Source organism: Agrilus planipennis, unplaced genomic scaffold (assembly GCF_000699045.2).
Source record: "Agrilus planipennis isolate EAB-ADULT unplaced genomic scaffold, Apla_2.0 scaffold60, whole genome shotgun sequence".
Lineage (NCBI taxonomy): Eukaryota > Metazoa > Arthropoda > Insecta > Coleoptera > Buprestidae > Agrilus > Agrilus planipennis.
Window position 1 is genome coordinate 454390 of NW_020438877.1, and position 15937 is coordinate 470326.

The following is a 15937-nucleotide window of genomic DNA, read 5'->3' on the forward strand; positions in this document are numbered from 1 at the left end:
CGACTCCAGTCAAATTGGCTGCATTTGAAGTATGACGTCCTTTGTGACGTTCTGATCAAGAGGCACGTGGTCAAAAAATTAAAAGTTTATGAGCTACGAATTGAAGTAATGAATGACTTTTAGTCTACCTAATGGTGAAATATTCAATCGATTATGGTGCTCTAGGGTCTAGATATGTACAAATGTTGAATACCGAACGGCATGACCTAGAGGTTTAGACCATTGCTTAGCATTCGGGAGGACGCTGGTTCGATTCCGGGTCCGTCTACCTTGGTCCAAGTTCTTCTGTGGTTTCCTTGGATCACTTAAGCAAATGCTGAGGCAGTAATATTCCACAGATAATCTTTCACTCTCTTCTGTCTTCATTTCGTTCATCTCACCCGAACCACCACCCACCCATTCCCAAGATTCCTGAAAGCAGGCTGAAGAGGGCCTTCCGCCCTACCTTCCGGCATAGTCCGGAGGGACTGCCCGCCCACCAGCATAACTGGCTGGTGGGAATGAAACACCCAGAAGTTTTAAGTTTTTTCCTCTTAGGGATAAGCCACAATAACCATTTTTTATCCTTTACTTTTTATGAGAAATAATGGCTTATTTATGAAGCGATTTTAAGCAAAAGCATTCATTTTTATCTAATTAAGTACCTTAAATACATTCTGCATTTAATATAGAACAATATGGCCCTTTACAGCATGTAATTTAATTGAATATTTGTATATTGATGTTACAGATTTAAAATGCAGGGACGTAGCGGTTGTGGCGGTACCAGCCGGGAGGCCGGTTTCTATTGTCTCACAAAAAAGCTGTGAATGTTGTATATAAACATTCTGTAGTATATTTAGTATGTTCAGGGGGTGTCTTTTGAAGATTTCCCCTCCTCGAGAAAAATCTAAACAAAAAAAAAATATTTGAAATTGTAGACTCGCTTGGCACTTGGTGAAACATTTTTATAAAAGTNCGGTTGCGGTAGTACCGGCCGGTTTGTATAGTCTAATGACAAAAAAGCTGTGAATGTTGTATATAAAGACATTCTGTAGTATATTTACTATGTTCAGGGGGTGTTTTTTGAAGATTTCCCCTCCTCGAGAATAATCTAAACAAAAAAAATATATATTTAGTATCAGCATTGCACCCGTGCGAAGCTGGGGCGGGTCGCTAGTAGATTTATAAGAGTAGATACTCAAATCAGTGGAATATCCATAGGCTGAAAGTTTTGTGTTATTTTGATTTGTAGTTCAGAATCTTTCTATTTTTTAACCTTGGATCCGTAAGAACGTTTGATCAGAAAGTGATTATATTCTAATTTCAACAGGTTTGACCGAAGCCGATTTTCTATAAAGGTGTTGTGCGGAGTATGATTTAATAAATAAAATAGAATGTTTTTAAGAAACAACGATCCTTAATGTTTATTCGTCATTTTAGAGGGGTAGTTTTTTGTATCAGTTCGACACCAACTCAGCCGAACTAAACCGAATAACAATAGATTGCGCACCCCGAGTGCGCTTGTACAAACTGTTGATATCTACTTGGCATCTAACTTTGCGCGCGACAGAGGTTGTTTTCGGCTAAATGCATCAGTGTTTCCCCGTCTCTTGTTCTGATTTAACCGAATCGAAGGGAGTCTTCGTCCACAGCGCGACGCGAACCGCGTAACTTTTGAATCTGGTTTTTTACATTTTAACAGTTCGATTTCCATGCTGTAATTTTATTATCACATAAAAGTGGCTTTGGAAAATATTTTCAATTTAGTTACCTATAAACTTTTTGACGTGAACAATCGTGAAACTTTAAAACTTTAAATAAACTTCGATTCATATTGTACATTATTGATATAAAAATAACAAAATATATGGTGCATTTGCTTATAAAAGAAATTGTGGTGTGACGAACATCTATTTTCTTCTGTTATTGTGAAAATCTCGATTACTCAAAATTGATCATCTTTAAAAGTTTTCTTGACAAACCACGATGGGTCTGCAAAAAATTCTTTTTATTCTCGTGGGAATGAAAGGTATGTCAGTTTCAGTTGCAAAATTCAATTGTGTTTACAAATTCTAAAATAACTAAAAGTATAAAAATGGTTGGTTACTTTAAGTAAATATTTTATTACAAGATATCTGATGCACTTACGATACGTAATTTGGTCAGTTCGTTGTAAGAAATATAAAATAATAATTATTTTTGTTACCAATGCTTGTAAAACATGCAGTGATTCATTGTTGTTGTTGTTGTAACATATACGGATATTTATTTCTGTAATAAATATTTATAATTAGAGACGCGCAGGAGAAATACTCTTTTTACTACACTCTACTTAGTGTATTCGAAATCTTTTCGTACTCGTACTCGTTCTAAAAATTCGGTTCAAGTGACGAGTACTGCCTTGCTATTAAAAAAGTATTTTAATAGCAAAGCAGATACAAAATATAAAAAAACGTGTAAAGAAAGAATCATTAAGATATATATTAGAGGAGGGCCTTGGAGGAAAGGCATATATGAGATTCATTATTATCAGCGTCAGTCCAAAGACTGGTTGGACACGCACCTCCGCATTTTTCTATCCTGAACTAATCTTCTCAATTTCCTAAAACTAGAACAAACCATATCCTTAACTATTTGCAATATTAATCTAATTTAGGTCTACCTCTACTCCTCTTTAACTTCTGTTTTTCGCTTTTAATATGACTCTAACTACATCATTATCATCATCATAAGGTCGTCAGTTCTAAGACTGGTTGCATACGCACCTCCACTCTTTCTTATCCTGAGCTAATCTTCGCATTTCCCCAAAACTAGAACAGCCCACATCCTTAACTATTTGTGAACAGTAATCTGATCTAGGTCTGCCTCTACCCATTTTAACTCCTATTTTTGCTTCTAATATGTCTCTAACCAGCCCCTACCAACCTATCTAGCCTATTTCTAATTAACTTTCATAGTGTCCTCTGTTCTCTTATTCCTTCTAATACCTCTTCATTTCTAATCTTCTCTATCCTCTAACTATATATGATATTAAAAAATAATAAATGTAGATAAAAGTTTGATTACCCAGGCACAGATGTTACAGAAAAGAAAATGGGACGGTAAAGGGTTTAGTTAAAGACAAGTAGGATATGATGAAACGTAAGAGCGTGTGCTAAGTTAGCAAGTTTCGCAGCAGGGACGAGGAGATAAAAGTTATGTATAAGTTAAATATTTGTATAATGTTTCGATAAAGCCGTACATAATAATATAGCAGATATAGAGAAAACAAAGATATTCTTAATAAAAGGATCCGTAGAGCCAAAAATCCAAAATAAAATAATCTGATATCAATTTTTTTCAGTCGTGTACTCGATTTGAGCAAAAACGTGTTAAAGTACATTTATTTTTACAATATCCACAACCGTTATTAAGAAAAGTTGATCTCTTATTGAAAACTACGGTCAGATATTCAATATTATCCATCTACAATGAAAAACGATCTTGGATAACTTTTGGGTAAAAATAAATTGTAATTTCTCCCCATTGGTAAATTATGAAACCATTTGCTTTTGTATTTGAATAATTAAAGCGTGCATATCATATTAATTCATTTTACAAATGAAAATTTAAACAAAAGATAACAAATTTTGCTTTAATTAATTTAAGCCTTAATATTAGGTATGTTCACCATCTCTTTCAAAAGATTGATTAGTTTGTTCATTCGTAATACATCCTTTATCAAATTTGAAATAATTTCCTGGCATGTTTCAGAAATGATCTTTTCAAAATGATCAATATCTTGATGAGGTCCTTGGTGGTGAACTCTTTGTTTTAAGTAGCCTCATAAGAAATAATCCAGAGATGTTAATGTTAAGTGTAGATATTTGGCCGACCAAAAAATGTTGGAATATCTATGTATTAATTTATCATTGAAAATGGTTGCAAAGGTATTTCCTTGTTGGAACCATACTCGTCGACGGACTTGCAAGAACAGTTTGTCTTTAGCGTTCGGCATTCGTGGACTGTCCTATTCTATTCTTATAGACACCGCAATACATGTCTTGTCTTGTCAATATTGGCCACGCGTCTTGACGGTAAAATGGGGATTGCTATTACTCTACCACCGACAATTTTGTGTATTGACAGTTCCATTTGAAGAGAATGTCGCCTCATCAAAAAAATTATATGTCATAATAAAATTGAATCGTTCAAATTCAAACCGTTATCATAATCAGTTTCTTTTAATATATGAACGAAGTGTGGTTTATATAGATGATGCTTATTTTTTTAAAATATATTTACCAATGTACCTCTACCTACTTACATTATTTTTCAGGTAAAACTTCCGTATCACGCCGTTTTCGAAAATGTAACTTTTTCTGGTTGCAAATGACTAAAATTTACCTAATCATGAAAACATTATATGAAATAGTCGTGGTTTTAGTAGTTTTTATTGAAAATAAACACTTCCAGAGTTGTCGTTTACGGTTAAACTCCTGTAGCACTACTTTTAGTTGGAAAAGGTCTGTTTATAAGAAACTCTAAAGAAAAAAACAGGTCTAAGGTGTTTTAAACAAGTTTCTTTATAAATAAATATTTTATAGTTATATAACCTATGCGAATTTCATAGTCACTTATCATAGTTAACAGTCACTACTCAGCCGTTTCTTACTTCGCCTCTACAGTTCAAGTTGCATTCACTTAGAAAGTGATCTCAGCTCATAAATAGATACAAATTGTTCCCATTCGAGGAAGGTACAGGCATCATGTATGTATATAAAATAGGGAAACGGGGACAGTGTTGCATACCTTAACCTAACCTAAGTTAAGTTAGTTTTTGTTGGTTACGGTAAGTTATGTCTATTTATATTGTATAAACAATCGTTTGGCGGATATTATTTTTTAAACGAATGCAACTTAAACTGTAGCGGCGAAGTCGGAAACGGCTGACTAGCGACTGTTATCTATGATAAGTGACTATGAAATTCGCATAGGTTATATATACCTTTAAAATATTTATTTAGAAAGAAAATTATTTAAAACACCTTCCCCCTATTTTTGTCTTCTAAGTTTCTTATAAATTGACCTTTTCCAACTAAAAGCAGTACTACAGGAGTTTAAACGTTAACGGCAACTGCCAAAATGAACTGTTAACTGTGAACTGTAATCTGAAAATGATTATTTTCAATAAAAAGTACTCAAAACACCTTCTCCCTTATTATTTCATGTAATTTTTTTAATGATTACGTCATTTTAAGCCATTTTCAACCAGAAAAAGTTACATTTTAGAAAAAGCTGTGTTACGGAAACTTTACTCTCTTTCGCAATGACGTTTTTGGATTTTGTACAACAGGTAGCATCACTTGTAATTCTATGTTATCATCTGTAACCCGTTTCCGGCGTTTTTTATTAAAATTATTAAACACTTCCAGAAATCTTAAATTTATTTATAATTCCCGTAACTGACGAATGTTGGATGTTTCTGTTCGGAAGTCTCCTGTTAAAAATAACTGTTGCTTCTCGATGAGTTTTATAATTATCTCCTACAATCAACACTATTTGGTTTTTCTTCTTAGAGGTTAACAGAGCTTAACAGAATTTTTGTATTTTATGAATTCTAGCTGGGGGCCCATCCATAAATTACGTCAGACATTAAGGGGGCGGGAGGGGGTCGACGAAGTGTGACATCGCGTGACAAGGGGATGGGAGGGACCTAAATTTCGTGTAATCGTTTTTTTTTGTTAATTTCTTGAAAATTAATTTTATTAAATAATTTAAATAGAAATAAAACTAATTTCGGAACTGCTGTTTTAATTCAATAATTTGTGGATGTAAAAATTGCAAAATATGTGACGTCACACTAGGAATGGGGGAGTCTCATGAATGTGACCAGCTGTGACAAGGACGGGGAAGGGGTCAAAAAATCATGAAATTCGTGTGACGTAATTTATGGATGGCAACAAATTCATTTGTGTGTCAGTAGGTACATCCTAGATTAAATGTCGATTTGTAGACAAATTATTTATCTTTACAGAGGAGTTTGTAAAAATAATAAAATCTGATTTTTAATGACATGTGGATAGATATCTGACAGTAGTTTCCAATTAAGATCAACTTTCTTTAATAACGATTGTCGAAATTGTAAAAGATAAAGGTATATACTTTAGTTTTGAGCAAAATTTATATTTTTCAACAAACCTCATATCATCATAATCACAAGGTCGTCAGACTGGTTGGACAGGTACCTCCACTCCTTTCTATCCTGAGCTAATCTTCGCATTTCCCTAAAACTAGAACAACCCATATCCTTAATTATTTGGGAACGGTAATCTAATCTACCCCTACCTCTACCTCTCGTAACTGCCTTTTCTGCCTCTAATATATCTCTGAGTAGACCTTCATGCCTGAGAAGGTGTCCTACCAACTTATCTTGCCTATTTCTTATCAACTTCCGTAGAGTCCTCTGTTCTCTTATTCTTTCTAGTATCTCTTCATTTCTAACCTTCTCTATCCACGATATCCTCATCATTCGCCTGTAACACTACATTTTGAACGCTTCTGACCTATTCCTTTCCGCAGGGCCCAGCGTCCATGTTTCGCACCCGCACAAAACCCCATATACAACTGCAAAGAAAATGATATATAATTTCATTTTGGGTTTTAGGCCAAGCGGAAATTTTATTAGAGTAACTTTTTTTTATAAAATCAACAATAATGAAGGTTCCCATATGGTGCTGACTTAATTGAACATATTGTATATTTATTAGAATAATGATCACTTATTAATTTTAAAAATGAAGCGGTGCATAAAAAAAGGTAAATCAGTTGATATTTTAAATTCAACCAGGAAAATTATGACGTAAAAATTCTATGCATTCTGCTGGTTTTGACAACATTGCGTTTCTTTTTTTCATATACGATTATCCCCGTCGAAAAATTATCGTTTGTTATATACAGTGGTTTCAGGTGCACATAAAAACACACTATATCTTATTTTATGACTTGTCTACCCCTCGAATGAACTCGTATGAACTGAACCGGGTAATTAAGCAGAGTACTTGGTTTAGCAAACATAAAACCTAATAATACTAGGTACTCAGTTAGTTGGTAAAAGTTGTACTCAGTCCATCTCCATTATAATCATCAATAGAAAATGTCTTTGTGCATCAGCATTATGTTTATTAAAAAGACCCGTAAAGTATAAAAATGTGTATAAAAAGATAAAGTCGAAAAGTAAATTTTTCATACTATCGAAAACTGCCGTCAAGTTTACAGTGAAAATTAATTACTTATAGTGAAAATTTATTACTTAGAATAATGAAAACTGTTACTTTTTAAATGAAATTTAAATTTTAACTCATCCGTATTCTACACTGTTATCAACGAAAAGGTTTTACGTATTGATTAGTAAATATGAAACTTATTAATTATCATTTCACTGCAAATAAAAGTTTGACCGGACTACCGTCTTAAAAAGATTCATAATTGATATCACTTATCTTTTATCTGACTAGAAAACCATTAGAAGTAGCCTTAAATAAAATGAAAGCGGTATTGACAAAACAGTATTGTGTGAAAATAAATAAAAGTAAAACAATACTACTGGTATGTAAGGGAATAATAAGTAGGGAAAGAGTAAACATAAAGATAGGAGGTGAAAAAGTAGAAGAAGGGTAGTGTAGGATAGAGTCGCCTTTAAAAATAGCAGTCAGTTCTATGTTCGCGAACGGTTAATTTAGAAGTCCGAATAAGATTGTTAAGGAAGTTGTTTCACGACATTACTAGTAAAAAGTTTATGCTAGAGTGTATCGTACAGTCAGTTAGTAGCCGTGATACCTAAGCCTAAAACTTTTTGCTGTTGCTGCACTATTCCCAGCCAATCCCGTACCGCTTTTCATTCGTGTATCCCTTGTAATATCTCAGAAACTGTGTTGTAATAATTAATCAAACTTTTTTCAAAGAAGTTATTAGACATTGTTTAATCTTTCTGTAGTTTTTTAAAACATTTGTAAGAAGGGATTCCAAGTTAACATTGTATTTCTAGTTAGCCTCGCCGGTATCCTGTATAGTGCAATGTATAAGAGCCGCAAAAACGCGAACTTTGAAATTAAATATCTTTGAAACTATATTGTCCAATAATTTCAGTCTGCACATATAGGTGAAGAATAACCTAAATAATATTCTGTAAAAATTTCAAAAGAATCCTAAGAAAACGCTTTTCATGGAACAACTACCTTAAAGGTTTGTTTGGAGCACGGTTCTGTACGGATGGGAAACGTGGACGGTGGGCGCGGCGGAAAAAAAAGTTAGAAACATTCGAAATGTGGAATTACAGGCTAATGATGTGGATGTCGTGGATAGAGAAGGTTACAAATGAAGAGGTATTAGAAAGAATAGGAGAATAGAGAGCGCTATAAAAGTCAATAAGATTAGATTACTGTTCACAAATAGTTAAGGATGCGGGGTAATTTTAGTGAAATGCGAAGTTTAGCTTAGGATAGGAAAGAGTGTAGAAGCGTGTACAACCAGCCTTAGAACTGACGACCTTATGATGATGAGAAAACCATGGCAAAGAATCATTCTAGGCACATAACATTTAAGATGTTACTAGTAAAACGATTTAAGTGGTTATTAAGTGGTGCTTAAGCTGAATTTAAACATCGTCGATTTATGGAGACATTAGAGTAGGGCACATATTTAAACGAAGCAGCTTATCATTCAATTGTACAGTCATAATCGCCTATATGCTATAGAATAATATTGTACTTGGTACTCTTCTAGACACATAAATAATAGTTAAAAAGGTTTTTTGTATTATTAAAAATCACATCGTTTTTGTTACAATACGAGTTCCATTTGTAAGTAACAAGAATGTCCGTTGACTTCTGTGTAGTTTAATTGAGTGAAGTTTTTACAACAGTAAAGTTTCCAACGGCAGTTACCTCCAAAAAATTTAAATCAAAATACCTATGAGATAACAATAGAAAAAAATGGAAAAAGTTTTACAAACGAATTTTTTATTGATGAATTCCTTTATTTTTTATTAGTTACTATTTTTAAACTAAAGACAATGATGGTTTACTTTAAACACCTAAACTGAATTAATTAGTTACTATAATGAATCCATTATGAATTATCGAAACTTTTGTTTCTTAATTTTATTCACTCCGTTTTGTTTTCATTCCTTAAAGAAATGATCATAATGTATATTTATTTATTTTTTTTAGAACTGAACTTTACAAAAAATATGAATCATTTATAAGAAATCAAAAGCTCCATTAGCTCTTAGTGGAGAATTTTCAATAAAATAAATTAAATTAAACATCTATATACTTACCAACATTTCGCCTTATTATCCATCATCAGAATAAAAGTATCTTAATGCTGCGGAATCATCGCAAGTTAATGCCATACCGAAGGACGTTAAATACTTAATGGACTGCTTAAGAAATCAGGATTTAGTAGAGCGATTTGCTGGGCGAACCATTTAGTGTTTAAGGTACTTTAGGCGTTATACGCGATTTGTCAATTTGCATAAATCAGACCAATAGCAAAACCACCAGAATGTTGAACCAGTACCGAAATCTTGCCCGGAATGTTATAGCATGAGTAATTTTAGTGTTGTGCAGTTGAGTATGCTGAACAAGCATATATATATATTCAGGAAGATCTGAAAGCAACAGCCGATGACATGGTATATGGAAAATCATTACGTCTACCTGGAGAATTCCTATCTCCACCAAACCCACAGATCAATCGCTGCCCATCAACCTTTATAGAACAGCTTTGCCAACACTTCCAACTACTACAGTCTGTATCTGCAACACGACATGGGGAAAAGAAGACATTCATCTACAAAGATCTCCAAACAGCAGAGTACATCTTAATTCGACACGATAGTCCTCAAAACCAGCTACAATTCTCTTATGACGGCCCCTTCAAAGTTATCAGCAGGAACGACCACACATTCACCGCTTAATTGTCCAATAAGGAGAAAACTGTGTTTAACCACTGACTTAAACCAGCATATATCATGTCAGAAGGATAACACCCACAATCTTTTCCTGCGCCTGTAGCCTCCAACAACGACGCCGCACAACCAACAAGAATAACCCGCTCAGGACGTCGAGTATACTTCCCCAAATACATCACAGCAGGATGACCAATATCGTTAATCAATAGGGAGGGGGTCCTCTGGGAACACTCCGTACAGTATACAGTTGGTAGACATACGGTATGTGTGCAAACAGACTGGAGTCTGCATCTTTATTTGTTAGCGTCATGCACGCTACAATGTCAGGAATGGAAACCCCTTCTTCTCATGGTTTTCGGGCTTCACAAAAAAAAAGAGGTAAATAAAAGGATGGACTTAACCACAACAATACTCAGTTTGTTCGTGTTGTCTTCTTCTACCGTAACTTTATAATCATAATAAGTATGAGGTAAAGTTTCAGAACATTAATGTCAAATGACTGACAAAGGTCAGTTGCCTATACAGGGTGGAACAAAAATAAGTGCCGAGCTTGCAGGAGGCGATAGAGCACTATAAAACATAAAAATTAAGTAGTTCAGTTAAGGTTCATATGTTCGAGAAATCACCGTTTTCGAGGTAAGTTTAATTCCGGCCTTGGTTTAGGAACACGCAACGCCGCACTCAATCAGCTGGTAATTACCAGCATCGTGTAATATTTGTTTTGTAGTTTTTGCTCATGTATTGTTATTTGTTAGATTAGATTAAGTGTGATTCTGGGTGTTTATGTTAACAGCCAACCTCTAGTAGCCTTTGTTCCTTTAACGTTTAAACCTTGTATGAGACAATCCATGTGCAGTTCAATAAACTAATTCAGCAATACGACATCGATCATTATTAGTGTAAGTCAGCTTAACAGTTGTTGTTACAATAAAATATTATACTTATTTACGGTTTTGAACCATATCGCAGCTTTAGGGACGAAATCCTTGATTTCAAGGAAAATAATCCCCAAAATAATATACGCGAAATAGCAGGAAACGTTGACTCCTTTGATGTAACAGTGTGACAAATTTTAAAAAATGGTTGCAGCATTATCATATTGCTTGAAACTTATTTTCAGCCACGCGTGGATTTGTGCCGCTAGTTAGGAAAAACAAAGTGACGCATAGCCTAATTTGTTTCATGGGGTGTTGTTTACATACGCGGGATGGAATTTTGAATTTTCACAATAATCACTATTGGCGCGATGCAAATTCGCATACCGTATTAGATAAGTACATCATTCGCGATTTTAAGAACTTTTTTCAATAGGTAAATGTGTGATGCGAAATTTTTTGATAATTTTACTTACAACCACCCTCAAAAAAAGTTAATGCGCCTTAGGAATACTTCAGTAGTGGTGTTAAATTTGCCTTAATAAAACTACAATCATGAGATGATATTTACCGACCAATGCATACGTAACCGACGCTTTTTATGTCTTTTGTGCTTTTAATACACGTTGAGGTGTAACTTAGTAATTCTGCGTGTTATCAGCGGTGAACAAATTTTCTTATTTAACATATTGTTATCGGGCGCCTAAACATTACCAAATTGTTTATGTTTATCTTAAATTCCTAATCTACGTCAGTGCTGAGCAAACTTTAACTTCGTAGGGGCCGCTACCTGAGGTTAGTTTGAGTCACTTAATACCCTTCACTAATACCCTTGAGTACAAGAGAATAAGCAGTAATGACCCATATTGCTTTCTCTTTTTTTTTCTCCCTTCCACTCCCATATCAAGCCGCTTCATCATCCAGTAGACGAGCGAAGCCTCTCTCGCAACTTAAATAATACCTACGAAAATATTCGTTACTACGTGCGCAGTACTATTGGGTTTGGCTATGGAAGAGGGGACTCACCTACGAAATGGAAGGGATAAGAAAAAGAAATAATCATCCAACTCGCACTCGCAGGATCAATGAGGAGCTCCTTGGCTATACTTGAGGAGCACTCGGGAGTTAAAAGAGCCGAGTTTGCCCAGCTCTGATCTACGCCCATGCTGCTGCACGACACTATTCTGTAGACACCTATATTTTCAATTCACGCACAGGGCCGGCTTCGGATTTTAAATTCTTGTGATTTTCTTAAAAGAAATTTGCCTTTAACACTGCTGAACTCACTGTGCGATTGTTTATTGCATCCAGTTTACACCCTCCAAAGCTCAGTACTTATTTCTGTTACACCCTGTATAGTAATTTCCTAAATTGAAACTGACCAACTAATGCTGCTACAAGTGCCAAATTATTTGCAGTAATACTTAAATGCTTCCGGGTCTGCTTGCCCAGGTCCAAGGTTTTCCACAAATAATTTTTCACTTCTTTCCTGTCTACGTCTCGTCCGTTTCATCTTTATTTCTCTAACCACTATCCACTCATAAAGTATGGCAGAATATACCTAGAGTGTGCTATTAATTTTGTGAAGCCATCCAAGTGTTTGCTTTAATTTATTTTATTAAGTATGAATTCATACTTTTTATGAAAAACGTTTTAATTTCTTTTCATTTATCACTGGAATTTCCACATCCTGTTTTGTCTTAAATGTACAGGCTGGTTATGTATCGATGAATATTTTTACTTGTCAAAATAACGTAGGCACGTAAATTTATTTTTTAAAAAGTCTGGCAGATATTTCTTTTCAGAAATGGCAACTTTTGATTATATCCGAAAATAGAGACACACAAGATGGGTACTGTTTTAGCCTTGGCAAACAAAATCCATAAAGTTTTATGATTTAGAAAGGACACATTTATAAAGGCAATCATAAATATACAAAATAATATTCATTTTTAATTCTAACATTGCTTGTTTTAAAATGGTACAGCTATGTGTATAATCTCAAAAAGCAATTACCAGTGATAATATGTACCAGTTTCATTCTAGGAGGAATCCACAAACCCCAAAAAAAAAATACTGTACCTACAGTATATACACTATCGGATTTTGTTGTTGAAGAATAAATCACCTTTTTGCTTGTTTGGTTTTTATTTTGTACAATATGAACACTATGTACAACTTACTAACTATTTGCTTATATATTGAAGATTGTTGGTTGATATTGAATTGTTGTTGAATGTGAATTGATTGAATGTAGAAGCTTGAATGTTGAATTTCGAATGCTGAATTGATTTGAATGTCGAATATGGAATGTAGAATCTTGAATGTCGATTTGATTGAATGTAGAGTTTTGAATATTGAATCTTGAATGCTGAATTTGAATGTTGAATTGATTTGAATGTAGAATCTTGAATGTCAAAAATTTGCCTTTTCGTTGCTAAAATAAAGTCTGCACAAAATAGGTAACGCCTATCATGCAAAATTACCCCTTCGCCGTCGCTACGCACCCCTCCGGTATCTTCGGTACATTCCGAAGTGATGACGTAGCTACGAACTTGATTACTGATATTGTGAGACCTACCTGGTCGGATCGCTTCGTTAAAATTACTGCATTACCTATTCTAAGAAACTAATATTTATCTATACCTACACAAAAAATACCTTAAAATTGAATAGAACTAGAAGAAAATACAAAGTCGAACAAAATAATTCGAAGTGGTCTGTATTCTGTCGAAACTGCCAGACGTGGATCGTGATTTCGATCTTTTTGGATCTCATCAACACGTCGCAGGCAGCTCCGACAGAACACAGACCAACCTTTACCTGATGTCTTAACAGCGCGTTTTAGAAAATACCACAAATGGCGTTGTGAGCACCATCTGTAGTACGATGCTACATTTGAGGATTACGTATGCTCCAACAAGGTCCATTTAAAAGTATGGATATCTACTTGCTGAAAGACAGCGCTGTTAAGACAGCAGGTAATGGTTGGTCTGTGTTCTATCGGAGCTGCCTGCGACGTGCTGATGAGATCCAAAAAGATCGAAATCACGATCCACGTCTGGCAGTTTCGACAGAATACAGACCACGTCGAATTATTTTGTTCGATTATGGTAACGTGCCTATCACGTTGAGGTGAGCTACGCCGGGATTCGTTTCAGCAAGTAGATATCCATACTTTTAAATGGACCTTGTTGGAGCATACGTAATCCTCAAATGTAGCATCGTACTACAGATGGCGCTCACCACGCCATTTGTGGTATTTTCTAAAACGCGCTGTTAAGACAGCAGGTAAAGGTTGGTCTGTGTTCTGTCGGAGCTGCCTGCGACGCGCTGATGAGATCCAAAAAGATCGAAATCGCGATCCGCGTCTGGCAGTTTCGACAGAATACAGACCACTTCGAATTATTTTGTTCGATTATGGTAACGTGCCTATCACGTTGAGGTGAGCTACGCCGGGATTCGTTTCAGCAAGTAGATATCCATACTTTTAAATGGACCTTGTTGGAGCATACGTAATCCTCAAATGTAGCATCGTACTACAGATGGCGCTCACAACGCCATTTGTGGTATTTTCTAAAATACAAAGTGTTGACTATCTAAAAATACGAACAAAATTGAATATTTACAAAAATTATAAACACTAACAAAATTGAATATATATGTACAAATATTAATTGAAGCCGCAACAATGGCCTTTTGCTCTGCCCTCCAGATTTGCACTACACCTGGAGGGAATGTTTGACATTACCAATTAGATTGTAGTGGGTGTTCTTCTAGATCATCCAATGTAAGGTAAATCAGTATTATTTTATCATTAACCTGATGGTTGTACTAAATACATACTGTTGTGTCCCGCGACTACGTCGCGTTCTTAAATTGGGCTGTACACGCTCACTTCCAAGCAAGTAACCAGTACACACTTTTTGAGAACAACTTTATTTCTTATTACTTACACTTAACTTAATTTATACTTAACCCTTAACTTAAAATAAAAAATGGAAAAGACGTAGAAAAGTTGGGTATGTTATAAGAACAGAATTAGAATTGGAACTCCTCGAAATTTGGTACCTGCTCCCTTTTATAGGGACGCTAGAGAAAGCGCCATTTAGGACACTTCTCAGAAAAGTTTCAAGTACGATGCTAGTTTTATAGCACCAAGTGCACAAAGTTTGGCTTCGTTTTACAACGGCAAAAAAAATACAAGAAGTAAATATTACATTTTCTAGTTAAGTTTAAATCTCGATATTTCTTGTTAATAATGATATATGATATAATAATGATATGGGATATTTGATGATTACCTAAAGAGATATGAAACGCTTATTAAACTAATAATTAATATGTGGAATATAACAAACTTTATTCAATAATGTAACGAAATAAGTATATGTGCTCTGGTCAAGCGTTAACACCCAACTTTCTCACCACTCGCGCAATTATTCGATACCTGTTTAATAAGGGGGTGCCGCATGCCTATAAAATAAAACATGTGATAAACCAAAAAATAAATGAAATTGTACACACAGTATGAGAATTTGATCGATATATGTTAAGAATCTATCCTCTCTAAAACTGATTTAAATTTCAAATTTGAATGACTTTATAGATTGCAGTCGTTGAGAAGCCTATCATGGTTGCATCCGCTTATATTGACAACCTTCAGATGTGAGACGAGCTTTTCAGGCATAAAACTATTATCAATTTATTGTTTTTTGTCAAGATGAGGTTATGCAAAAAAGGGTGAGTCAATAAGGTCAAAAAATGAGAATAGTGTGGCGAAATAACTCTTTTTGTTTTTTCTGTGTGTAAATATTTTTTCTAATTTTATTTCATTTCAATTAATATTTCATTTCAAGTAATATTTCCTTTCAGTCTAAACTCTATTGTTCTTTCAATCACTTTTACCTGGAAATCCAACTTCAACCATACCTGCATGCACTCCCATACTAATATCTGGTTTTACCCTTAATTGCTTTCTCTTGAATTCTGTACTATCTAATTCTGTGTATTCCTAGAAACTAGTGTCTTCACCCTCTCTCTCACTACTTTTCCTTCTAGAACATTCTATCAAAATTACTAACAACCCTATCCTATAAATACTCGAAAATTTCTTATCTCAAGA

General features: G+C 34.6%; 1 protein-coding gene across 1 annotated transcript in view; it reads left to right on the top strand.

Annotated features, from left to right (window-relative positions):
- Positions 1–1607: 1607 nt before the first annotated feature.
- LOC108735957 (protein amalgam-like) overlaps positions 1608–15937 on the top strand; it is a 356717-nt gene continuing 342387 nt past the window's right edge. Inside the window, exon 1 of the mRNA XM_018468200.1 lies at positions 1608–2011. Within this exon, the coding sequence (XP_018323702.1) occupies positions 1969–2011 (43 nt within the window). The 5' untranslated portion in view covers positions 1608–1968. The remainder of the gene's footprint in view (positions 2012–15937) is intronic.